General features: G+C 45.5%; 2 protein-coding genes and 1 pseudogene across 2 annotated transcripts; 2 read left to right on the top strand and 1 right to left on the bottom strand.

Annotated features, from left to right (window-relative positions):
- Positions 1-478: 478 nt before the first annotated feature.
- LOC120702567 (protein arginine N-methyltransferase PRMT10-like) lies at positions 479-3,538 on the bottom strand. The gene is made up of 8 exons (XM_039986427.1): positions 3,271-3,538; positions 2,990-3,182; positions 2,675-2,780; positions 2,350-2,539; positions 1,751-1,936; positions 1,580-1,663; positions 993-1,175; positions 479-741 (listed from the first exon to the last, which is right to left on the bottom strand). Exons 1-7 carry the CDS (start codon positions 3,466-3,468, stop codon positions 999-1,001), a joined length of 1,134 nt encoding a protein of 377 aa, XP_039842361.1. The 5' UTR covers positions 3,469-3,538; the 3' UTR covers positions 479-741; positions 993-998.
- A 2,260-nt stretch (positions 3,539-5,798) lies between these two features.
- Positions 5,799-8,546, top strand: LOC120702565 (annotated as a pseudogene).
- Positions 8,547-9,161: 615 nt separating this feature from the next.
- On the top strand, positions 9,162-11,152 carry LOC120702564 (probable receptor-like protein kinase At5g20050). The gene has a single exon (XM_039986424.1). It carries the CDS (start codon positions 9,319-9,321, stop codon positions 10,690-10,692), a length of 1,374 nt encoding a protein of 457 aa, XP_039842358.1. The 5' UTR covers positions 9,162-9,318; the 3' UTR covers positions 10,693-11,152.
- Positions 11,153-12,279: the final 1,127 nt, after the last annotated feature.

The raw sequence follows: 12,279 nt of genomic DNA, 5'->3' as shown, positions 1-12,279 counted from the left end.
CTACAGCTATTCATCCAACTCTATCGATCAATGTTGGCAATTGCCATACATAATGCAGGTCGAGATATTACTTGGATAATGTCGAGAATCTTGCTAGCACCCGTCATTTTTTGATGTCAGCGATTGAGATAGAGCAATGTGTGGTTTACGTCACTTGTGCCACACCATTTGCTACTTATCACGACCATTCAGCTAATCTGTAATTCCAACAATTCCTTCAGCTGAAGATCCGTGTCTGGTGCCTGGCGCGAGCCGTCAAGCACGCGGAGGACTGCAGAGCCAGGCTTCACGTCAGCGGCGAACCTCCTGTTGTTTAGCCCAGTCAGCAGCAGCAATCTCAAGCGAACACAGGCCACCAAGGTTGCTCTGCATCACGCTCGGCCATTATAAACTGATTTATCAAACTTGACCGAATGCAACAAAATTTTGTACACAAAGTTAATAAATACTGTACTGTAGATCAAAATCGGACAACACATCGAGGAACAATGGCTCCACTACTCGAGTAATCAAACAATAAGATATTATCAATACAACAAAATCTCTGGCACTACATCATGCCTCATGGTATCCTTGTACAAATCATGGCCTTGAGGCCATCTATGAATACCACACATCATACTAGGGATTACAGTTGCTCAGCTTCTGAGCAAAGATTTAAAGGTTCAGCGACAGCGACACCCGGACAATTGGTAAACGGTGCCCCGTCTTTCATCGAATGAACCAGGTATAGTCAGCATTCTGTCAAAGCATAAATCACAAAATGAACAAGGGTTAGGTTGAGCCATGTTAGCAATAGAAAAGCAATGCAGTATGCTTCAAGCAGGGGTACCAGCAACCACATGCCACTACGAGTGAATCTGGCAAATTCTCAAACAATAGTGAATGGTGATGTTCATTATCCCCACAATGCATTTGCATATGATACAATAACAAAACAATAAATTCAATAATCAAAATTCATAAGCAAATTAGAGTTTTGTGAACCGAACCTTGCTCTACTCCAAGTACATCTTGGTTGTGATTGCTGGATGCTTCCTGCCAGAGAATTCATGCAATTCATATGTGAACTCCATATCCATCAGTCGATGATTTTCCTTTGAGCGAACCATCGAGAAGGAAACATTAACATTGTCTCCTTTAGATACTTTCAGAGGTGGAGTCAGCAAGAATACCTTCAAAAGAAAACAGAAACTGATGAATTTTTTCAGGCCAGCAAACTACTTTAAGAATGTCATGCACTTAGATAATGACACAATCAATAGAAAAGATTGCTGTTTTGCAAAAGTTACCACATCAAATAAAAACGTTCATATGTAGACTAATATCAGAGAAATAAACATGTATATTTAAATAAGTCTTTTTTTTTGCAAGAGAAGGTTTGCTCCCTGCTCCTGCCTATAATAAAAATTCAAAAAGAAAACAAACATTTATTTTCCTTCTATTCACAAATTTTCTTTTGTTATGAGTCAATGTTTACAAGCTGAAGGAGAAGACATGATTGAACAATTTCTAATGATAAGCTAAGCTCATAATTCTAGGAATAATAACCAAAGAACAACGGTTCCAGGAAACCAACCTGCTGGCCCCAATGAGTCCCCCCCTGCTCATCTGGAGCTGTATTTAACTCAACTTCCTCCACTGCAGGGTTTTGCGCACTACCCTGAAATTATTATACACATAATGAGCACCTTCCTTGATTTGTAACACTGTCATAAGATGAAGTGGGCTGATATAAATTTTGACATACTCTGAAGTGAACATCAAACCATCCAGCCAGAGCTGATAATCTAGCTCCTTCCATGCTGATTGGCAACATAACTTGTGCTCTAACTTCTCGAATCTCATCAACAGTGGCTGTTAAGCAATCAATTTCCTTAATAACTGCAGGTTGGCCAATGACTTGGTTTGGATGAAGATTGTTCCATATCGAAGACTGCAGAAGAATACAATCATGTGTACAGTAAGTGAGCGGGAAAGGCCCATGAAACATACCGGCTTAGTCATTCACTACTCTTGCATGCTGATTTCTTAGCAAGAGCTTTTAGGATACCCAGGTTTAGGATAAAATCTAGGCCATACGTCATAAGATGAAAAAGCTAAATGCCTCTAACCATGTAAGCAAGTTAATCGGAAGTATTTCAAGAAAGAGAAAAGGATATTATTTTTTTTCTGCATTGATGTCCCAATTGCTCAGAAGGGCACAACACATTCATTATACTTTCTTAAAACTTAAAAGAAGATACATAATTTACCAATAAAGATATAAGGTGTTCACAAGCTAAGAAAATCCATGAATTTTACATTCCAAGACTGCAGAATGAACTAGAAGAAATAAGGATAACATACCTTGAGATAGTATTTTTCGTGTTCTGCACGATATGGCTTTGTTAAGGCATTCATATTGACCCCATAATAAGTTTGAGTGTCCTGAACAAATAGATTCCAATCATCCATAGCAATATCCAAGTCTTCCATCTTTTTGTCACCCAAACCCGTTCTTATGGGTGCTAGCCACATCCTAGCATGACTAGGATACCTGCAAAAAGAATGATCTTACACTAGGTAAATGTGCGTTGTTGGTGCAGGAACAAAAGATTGAAAAGGGATTTGGTTTTCTATTTAAGAAGAAGCTTGATAGTGTTTGTTAACATAACTTGCAGCATACACTTACATCACACCATCTGGCTTCAACCACCGATCACGCGCACAAATGACAGAATCAAACATGGATTCTCTCAAAAGAAAGTAGCCCATCCATTCTGATATAATGACATCAACTGCAGTTCCAAACAACATACAGAAACATAGTCAATACTTTTTTTTCCAACACGGGCATAGCCCTGATTTCATTACATAGAGTAACGAAATTGAACGAGTTCAGGATCCAACAGTCAATACTTGACACATGGTAACTACCATATCTCAATTAAAGATTGACGAACCACACTACCACAGTAAGAAGAAGAATCAAGAAATTAAGGCTCACCTTTCTCCGGCAGCTGAACGTCTTCCACGGTGCCCTGTATCACCTCGACGATATCCGCCACACCGTTGGCACGCGCGAGCTCCCGCGCGTGCTCCGCCATATTAGTCGCCTCGACAGCGTAAACCTTGCTGGCCCCGGCCTGCGCGCTCCAGATGGCAAGGATGCCGCTCCCGGTACCCACGTCAAGGACTACCTGACAGATCCGCCAAATTCATCAAATCAGACACCCAAATTGCCGGAAAAAAAATCGAAATTTTAAGTGGTTTCAAGGGTCTCCTTACCTTTCCCTCGAAGTGGGGAGCGTTACGGAAGACGGAGGAGTGGTAGGCGTCCATGCGGACGCGGTCGCATAGCATCTCCTTCTGGTGGTAGAGGTAACCGTAGGTGCAGAAGTAGTTGGCGAAGTCCACTTCCTTGTCCACCGGGCGCGCGCCGGAGGAGCCGCCGGCGGCGGCGGCGCCGTTCGGGAGGGACGCCATGGGTGGAGGCGGGAGTTGGGGGCAGCCGACAGGAGGTTTTCGCGTGTTTTGGGAGGAAAGACGCTTGTTTGCTAGGGTTTATGCAGTCGTGTATTTTAAAGGGTGGTTTGGATGAATCTCAGCCCTCGGATCTTGTCTGATTTCGTGCACAGGGTTGATGGTTGCTAAATTTGGAAGCTCAGTATCTTTTTTTTTTAAAAAAAATGGAAGCTCACACTCGACAGTTGAAATCAAGGTTCGAAAAAGCGCGATTAGGTGCGCGGTTAAGCGTTGAGCGGAGGGTCAGCGCGTGGCCTAGCAGCTAAGCGCTCAATTAAGCGTGGCGCCTCCCTGATCTGCTCTGCTGCCCGCCCCGCCCCTCCCCCGCTGCTGCCAGGCCGCCTGCTCTGCTCTGCAGCCCGCCCCGGCCCTCCCCCGCCGCCGCCCGGCCGCCTGCTATGCTCTCCTCTCCCGCTGCCCGCCCCATCCCTCCCCTGCCGCCGCCTGCTCTGCTCTGCCCGCCCCGCCAGGCCTGCTCTGCTCTGCCCGCCCCGCCAGGCCGCGCTGCTCTGCTTTCCTGATCTGCTGCCCGCCCCACCAACCCCCGCCTGCAGGGGAGCAGCACAGCACAGCAGGGGAGGGGAGCACACGGAGGGGAGCAGCACAGCACAGCAGGGGAGCACAACAGCACAGCAGGGGAGGGGAGCACACGAAGGGGAGCAGCATAGCACAGCAGGGGAGCAGCACTTCAGGGGAGCACAGCACAGCAGCACTTAAGAAACTAATTATTTTGTTGCACTTTGTGTAGGTACACCTGCTCTCAAGAAAAGAAGAGGACAAGAGACAAGAAATTACTGCTGTAAGACACCTATCCCCTTTTTTAAGCTATATAATTTGATTTTTAACAATATTAGCAAAAACGCTTAATCGCGCGTAATAACGCTTAAGCACGCTTAAGCTTTTTCACGGTTCGAGCGCGCGCTCAGCGCGTAGCGCTTTTTTGAACCTTGGTTGAAATTCAGGCGATTTCAGATGAACTTAAGATTTGGTAGATTGATATGCTTGTTTCCATTCACATATCTTAAGCGTAACAAAGTAGAATTGCATAAAATTTCCTTTTTCTTCTTTAACTGGTAGGTAATAAACTAGCTTTTATGATATCATACACCCTTTTTGAAAGAACAGCTGGCTGGGCTGAATCTGCCGTTCGGCGGCCCAGCCAGCCGTTCGGCATCGTCGCCAGCCGCAACAGTATACAAGTAAACATCTAGCAGTCCCTAAAAAAAAAAGTAAACATCCAGCACCTTCCCAGCTAGTCTGAAATTCCAGCCTGCCGAAAAGACAATGTTTTCGTATTTATTGCATCCCGATCCTTACAAAGGAAAAGAAAAGAAATAAGAGAAAATTCTTATTTTTCATATGGGCATAGATATCCACAACTTCCACTAAAAGCTTAAAACTCTATATCTTATATACTTTAGGTAGGTGTATGAGACTCTACTAAAAAAAAATATGAGTTATACTTGAATGAAACGTGAAAAGAAGTTAACATGTCTCCTTTTGCCTCGTGGGTTAATCTTACTTATTAAACCCCTTCACCTTTTTATTCACTTAGATTTTATTCACAAAAGTAGGCAACAAACAAAATGCTCTTTGCCTCGTTCAAATCCTATGGCATTTATACGAAAAAAAGGTGCATATTAATCAAGCAATTTAATCTTTGCAATCATCACAATTTGGCGGATCCATCATTTTCTTTGGTAAAATCATGTACCTGCCTATGGTGGTTGTTTGAGTTAGGCATAAAACCTCAGCATCTGTGTTGTGTTTAGTTCCGCCAACTATTCCAAATTTTTTAAACTTTCCATCACATCGAAATTACATCGAAACATTAAATATAACAAATGACTCATGCATGGAGTAGTAAATGTAGGTAAATAAAAAAACTAATTGTATAGTTTTGATGTACGTTGCGAGACGAATCTTTTGAGCCTAATTAGCCTATGGTAGGATAATATTTATCGCATACAAACGAAAAAGTGCTACAGTGCTTTTCGCAAATATTTTTCGCATACTTTTTGCAACTAAACACAGCCAGCATCAACATTATTTCATTTTGTTAAAATTAATATTTCTGAGATTTAATCAACATTCACCCCGTTCGGGAGGCTGGAGCTGGAGTTGTGTGAGAGAAAAATACTGTTGTCTGACTGGTGGCTGGAGGCTGGAGCTGAAATTGTGTGAGAGGGAAATACTGTAGAGGCTGGAGGCTGTCCACCAGCCGAACGGGGTGATTCTTTCAATTTGCAAAAACTTTACACCCAAGTGGGGCCCATATACCGGATGTCAATATACCGTCCACTCGTGCTCGTGCCGTCGCTGTCTCCGCCGGCCGCCATGTGGAAGCGCGCCACCTCCCTCCTCCTCCGCTACCACCGCTCCGCCCTTGCCCCCCGATCCCCGGCGGCCTCCGCCGCCGCCGCGCCTGGCCCCTGCCGGACGCCGGCGCCCCTCTTCTTCTCCACTCTTGGTACCGACCCTTCCCGTTCCTCAAAAGCTTCAGGCGGTAGCCCCGATTTGATGGCAAGGCCGCAAGGCTGCGTTTTTCTTCAGATGCCGCAGGGACGAGGACGAGGGTGGAGGACGTGATGCCGATCGCCACGGGGCTCGAGCGCGAGGAGATCGAGGCCGAGCTCCAGGTCTCTCCGGATTTGCCGCCGCTTCATTTCTTATAACAGGTTATTTGTTGGTAAAAAAAAATAAATTTTGTTGGATTTGGTTTGTTTTTCTGTACAGGGGAAGAAGAGATTCGACATGGACGCGCCCGTCGGTCCCTTTGGCACCAAGGTGAGCGCTTTCTGTCTGCATTTCCTTCGGCGCGTGAGCAATTGGGACCACTGAATCGGTTACTTAGGATGAGATTGTGACTTGTGAGCGTGTGCTGAAATGTCAATCAGTCAATGTGTGGCCATCTGACTTGTGCTTGTGGATGCAACATGTTTATTTAGATTAATTTGTTTGTCAGCGTGAAATGACATACTTGTTTGAACATATACTGTGGAAACATTGAAGATACAACAACAACAACAACAACAACAACAACATAGCCTTTTTTCCCAAGCAAGTTGAAGATACTTATTATATTTTCAGATATTGGGATAAGATCAGACCCGTGTTCATTTGGGCAAATTTGTCACAGCTCACATCTATAGATGAATGTGTTCTCCACCATTGATTGCATTTTCTCTCTTGAGATATGGAAAACTTATATGGCAGTAGTTATGATGTCAATTATTCATTCTAATGCATACTCCTGCTTGGGCAATTAAGTTCCTGGGCATATTAGTTTTGTTAGTTGGGTTGGCAAGTAAGTTTGTATGCTGAGCCCTAATTCAAGTTCCTCAACGCCAATTTTTATCTTAACTTCTGCTTTGTGTTTCTGGGCATAATAAACTTCTAGCTTGTGGTCGTTCTTTGTGGCATGTGATAGATATTAGATAGTTTTTGCTTACACACTTTTATCAAATTTTGTTTTCTTAATATGAGGTTTTATTCTTTTTATTTGTGCTAGCTCTAGTAGATCAATTCCGTTAGATGTTAAATCGACATTTTAGGTTTCCTGTAACATACTAATTTCCATACTCTAATTATGGCACACCTGTTGAATCGTCAATACTTGCAAGCATCTTGATTTTGCTATTTGACCTGTGATATTCTTGTTCTATTTACCATTATTTATCTTTCTGTTCTTGCTTCACAATTCCATTTAGACTTATGTGAATCTACTGTTTCATTTGGAAAACTCTGCAGCCCAAGGCTATATGTGATTCTTCAGTGTCTTCCCTGTTCATGTGAGCCTTGCTGTTATGAACTCTAGTTGAACAACCTATGATGTTGTCATGTTTGTTATGATATACTCAAAAAGGTCACCCTGATCTTGAAGTTGAATCTGACATTTCTTAGACAGCTTTCTTTTATATTTCTCATACTAAGATATGTTATCCTGAATTTGGACAACGCGTTGTGTAAATGGAAGATTGGTCTTGTATGACTGAATCTTAGTGTTTTACTATTGCCATGGCTTTGCCTTTTGACTTACATCAGCTGGGAATTTGGTGGGTTTTATCAGCTGACCAACTGATGCTAGGTTCCACTAAGCTTCAGCCTGCTGATGAAGCACTCTGTAGAGTGCTATATGAATTGTGATTTTGCTTACATGTGTCTTTTTTACCCTTTTTCAGTTAAATTCATTTGATTCTTGTGTGGTTCAGTTGAACTAATATCTCTCTGCTGTTCCCTTTATAGGAAGCTCCTGCTGTGATTCAATCATACTACAACAAAAGAATTGTTGGTTGCCCTGGTGGTGAAGGAGGTACTGTATTGCTCATGCTAGGATATCCCTAAGAGGCTTCCAATTCAAGTCCTCGCCTGTATCTTATCAAGATAAAAAATATTCATTTTTCTGTAAAAGTATTTAGAAACATCCATGAACCCTTCACTTATCTAATTGTCTTATACTGCAATTGTTATTGGCCTCTTGCAGAAGATGAGCATGATGTGGTGTGGTTTTGGTTGGAGAAAGGCAAACCACATGATGCCCAGTCTGTACTCAATATTTCATGGTATGTTGCTTACTGTTGGCATAAGGTCCTTGCATTCCGAGAGCAAATCTTGGCAATTGATATACTGTATACTGTGTGATGCATGCTCCCTCACCTTTTTTTTTTTTGAGTTACAAGCTTCCATCTTTATCTCCACAGCTTGGTGTGATTGGAGGAGGAGGATCCCCTGATGGACATGACGATGATGATGATCACCATCATTAAGGTTCTGTAGGCTATGGCAATAAAATGGGGTTGCAAATACATTTTTGTCGCAGCGTTGTGAAGCTGTGGAAAACTCAGCATTTGGACTTTATAGAGTTCAGTAGACCATGTCAACCCGATTGCCCCACGTCTGGAAACAGCACATGGTTTGTAAGACATAAAAGTCACTTCATTAACTCGGCTATACAAATAACTTAGACAACGGTGTACTTTGCCATTCAACACATGTTCTGGTGAATCAAAGATTCAAAAAATAGTTACTATTTGTCTGGATGGTTCTGTTTCCCCAGTCGCCTTTACCAAATCTGCTGATGGAAGATCTGTAGTCTGAATATTGCTCATACCTTGGCCTGTTGAATTGCAGCTGCTGTCTCAAAAGAATTTATCACATATTAGCAGTAGCTTCAACGAAAGAGTCAAGACAATATTGTTTCTCCTTGATATATTGTTTTTCCAGATGCCAACGTGGCTGAATCACTGATGCTGCTTAAACGTTGAATCGTTATGGATGAAACATTCAACTTTGGGTTTGGCCGAAGTACAGACACCGACACCACACAAATTCACTAGACTGATGTCACTCGAGCCGTTGAATCAGTGTGCTCTTTCCTCAACTTGACCATGCAAGTGATGGTTTCTTCACTGCACACGGAATTTAGGACGAAATCGCTATGACGGAGTAGCATCTGCACTGCCATTTTATCTAGTTCTTCATCTGAACCATTCTTCTCCCCCTCGTACCTTCCATATCATTTCTCTGATCAAGTCAGAAGATCCAAACCTGAACTCCTCAAGGATTGGTCGAGATATCACTGTCGTTAAAATTGTCAGAGAGTTGCATGTCATCATCCTTCATCTTTTCTTTCAAAAATCATCCTTCATCTTCCATGTGTATATATATTTACCGAGCATCGCGTCAAAACGAGCTCGGATAGCGACGACGAACTGCCTCAACGAAATGCCAAGTCAGAGCGAGTGGTGAACTGAACTGGTGAGTGAAGCTGAGCGACGTCGACGCCGGGCGGTGATGGCGTTGGCCTGATCGATGGAGGGCAAGACGGCCAAGATCCTCGCCGGCGCGGCGGCCGTCGTGCTGGTGGCCCTCGAGCTTTCCCTGTTCCTCTGCTTCCGCCTGTCGAGGCCGTTCTACCTCTCGACGGCGGTCATCCTGTCGGTCGTGCTGGCGGGCACTGCGGCGGCGCTGCTGTGCCACGCGCTGAGGAGCCCCCGGGGGCGGGCCGAGCGCATGGCGCGGCGCCCGGTGATGGACATGGACGGCGGCGAGGAGGTCTCGGCGCGCGTGGAGTACAGCTTCTTCCGCAAGGTCGCCGGGCTGCCCCGCCGGTTCTCGCTGGAGGCGCTTGCCTCGGCCACCGACGACTTCCAGTGCGTGGTCGGGCGGGGCTCGTCGGGGACGGTGTTCAAGGGCATCCTCGACGACGGCACGGCGGTGGCGGTGAAGCGGATCGACGGGTCGGCGTACGGGGACAAGGAGTTCCGGGCGGAGGTGGCGGCCATCGGCGGCGCGCAGCACGCGAGCCTGGTCCGCCTCCTCGGCTTCTGCCTCGTCCGGAGCGGCCCGCGCTTCCTCGTGTACGAGTTCATGGAGAACGGGTCCCTGGACAAGTGGATCTTCCCGCAGCCCGCCGGCGGCGCCGGCGGGCGGTGGCTGACGTGGGCGCAGCGGTACCAGGTCGCCGTGGACGTGGCGAAGGCGCTGGCGTACCTGCACCACGACTGCCGCGCCAAGGTGGTGCACCTGGACGTGAAGCCGGAGAACATCCTCCTCGACGAGCGCCGCCGGGGGATGCTCGCCGACTTCGGGCTGTCGGCGCTGATGGGGAAGGAGCAGAGCCGGGTGGTGACGACGGTGCGCGGCACGACGGGGTACCTGGCGCCGGAGTGGCTGCTGGGCGCCGGCGTGACCGAGAGGTCCGACGTGTACAGCTACGGGATGGTGCTCATGGAGATGCTCGCCGGGCGGCGGACCCTGCAGGCGGAGCCCGGCCCCAGCGGGTCGCGGCGGTGGACGTACCTCCCGAAGCTCGTCGCCGACAAGGCGCGGGAGGGGCGCGTGGTGGAGGTGCTGGACCGGCGGCTCGCCCCGTCCGCGGTGGACGAGGCGGGGGTGCGGCGGCTGGCGCACGTCGCGCTGTGGTGCGCGCAGGAGAAGGCCGGCGCGCGGCCGACGATGGCGCGCGTGGTGGAGATGCTTGAAGCCAGGGGCGGCGCGGCCGTGGAGGTGGAGCCGCCGCCGCCGTCGGACATGATCGTGGTCGACCTGCTCGCGCTCGACCCCGCGGCGCACGCGCACCGCGGCGGGCTGCCCACCACGCTGCCGCCGGGCTCGGCGGGGACGGCGTCGTCGGTGGCGAGCATGAGCGATTCGTTCGCGCTCTCCTACTTGTCCGGGCGGTAGCGCGCGTTGCTTTGCCGTGTGCGTCATGGCGTAGTGACCTGCACATCACTGTTCAGAGTCCAAAACTCCAATCATTGATGATCCAAACGAAGGTGCAGATTGTGTCTTCAGTTCAGCTTCATTGCATCGATGCTTGCCTCTGAAGATTGAGATGCAGGTCAGCATGTGTTGGATTACAATCAGGGGTGTCTTCTTTTTATTTCTTTAACATCAAATATGATTTTTTATTCTTTCTTTCTTTTCTTTTATTTTCTTTTCATGTCACCTGTAATATTGGTGATCATATGCCCATATTGATTAGTTGTTCCAGTGTTTGAGAATGAATTAGGATGACAAAAAAGAAAGTAATGAGCTGCGCCCCTGGTGATGCAAGTGGGCTAGCATGCAGAGTAACCCACTCATTTGCATCCCAACGTGTAGTTCACTCTCTTGAAGTTGGAGGGTCTTTTTCCCCTTTTCATGTTTGCAATTTTTTTACTTGTTTCTTTAAAAAATTCTATTTATCTCTCACAATGGACTCAGAATTTCGACTCTCAACCTAAAAGCTAAACATATGTCAATCTTCATTTAACAATATAAATAGGATATTTTACTTAGTGATTTTTTCCAACCTAACCGCATGTCAATTCTCAACTCATCATATATTTTTGTAATTGGAGACAACTTATGTCTGGTTTCTAGGTTGAGCAAGAATAAATCATTTTCCGACTGCAGCAGCAGAAGAAGATAAACAAGATCTTTCCTCATTTTTTTTAGGATCTGTTTGAATTAGTGATTATACAATCTGCTAAAGAAACTTAAATGATGCAAACAAGACAACTAATAGTACAACAATTTTATTAGAAGCGAAATGCATTGCAGTCTTTAAACTTTTTATTATGGAGTATCATCGAGGGCCTTTCGTATGCCGCGGCCCATTCGCAGTCTGTAATTGCTGCCCAAACTATCAGCGCGGCCCAAACCATCGCAGCCAGTGAGATCGATGCCGCGGCCCAAATCATCCGAAAGGCTATATATCGCCTAGGCTACATATATCAGGTCCATCGCCTGAAGCATAGATTGGGCCATTTTTAATTCCATTTGGCCCAATAACATCACATGCAGGTATTGTGCCCAGATTTTACTTTCTCTTTCTATTGCATCCGTATGCAATTCGGTTGGCTAGTTGCATGCAACATGCGCATATGCATGGCAGAACATTATCTTCTTTTTAGTTTATTATTTTTTCACTGGACCGCTCCGATTGTTTCCTTTTCTTTTTTCTTTCTATTTCTTTCCTTCATTCTTTTTTTCTTTTTCCTTTTTTACTCTAAGCTTGCATATAAAGATTTATTTTAATATATAAATAAGCCTTCATATTCTTTTGTTCACGTTTAAAAGCGATTCATACTCAATGTAGACTAATTTATATATATTGTAGATTCATACATTAGTATGTGAAAAAAAATTAGTTCTTTTTTATATGCTAATTTGTCTTCACGTAAAATTATTTGTCTGTGTGTAACTAATTTGTTCGCAATGCTAAATTATTTGTTCGCTATGTTCCGTGATGTTGACCCATTTGTTCGCGATGTTATTTATTCTATA

The sequence above is a fragment of the Panicum virgatum genome, chromosome 4K (genome assembly GCF_016808335.1).
Source record: "Panicum virgatum strain AP13 chromosome 4K, P.virgatum_v5, whole genome shotgun sequence".
Lineage (NCBI taxonomy): Eukaryota > Viridiplantae > Streptophyta > Magnoliopsida > Poales > Poaceae > Panicum > Panicum virgatum.
Note: the sequence above shows the minus strand (reverse complement) of the source record. Positions and strands in the feature narration are given on the sequence as shown.

Bases quoted from the DNA above. Each gene is read 5' to 3' on its own strand.
- LOC120702567 (XM_039986427.1), bottom strand. From the start codon at position 3,468: ATGGCGTCCCTCCCGAACGGCGCCGCCGCCGCCGGCGGCTCCTCCGGC. The intron at 3,183-3,270 runs GTAAGGAGACCC...CGGATCTGTCAG, and splicing joins CTCCCCACTTCGAGGGAAAG to GTAGTCCTTGACGTGGGTAC. The intron at 2,781-2,989 runs GTGAGCCTTAAT...TTGGAACTGCAG, and splicing joins CGTTCAGCTGCCGGAGAAAG to TTGATGTCATTATATCAGAA.
- LOC120702564 (XM_039986424.1), top strand. From the start codon at position 9,319: ATGGAGGGCAAGACGGCCAAGATCCTCGCCGGCGCGGCGGCCGTCGTG.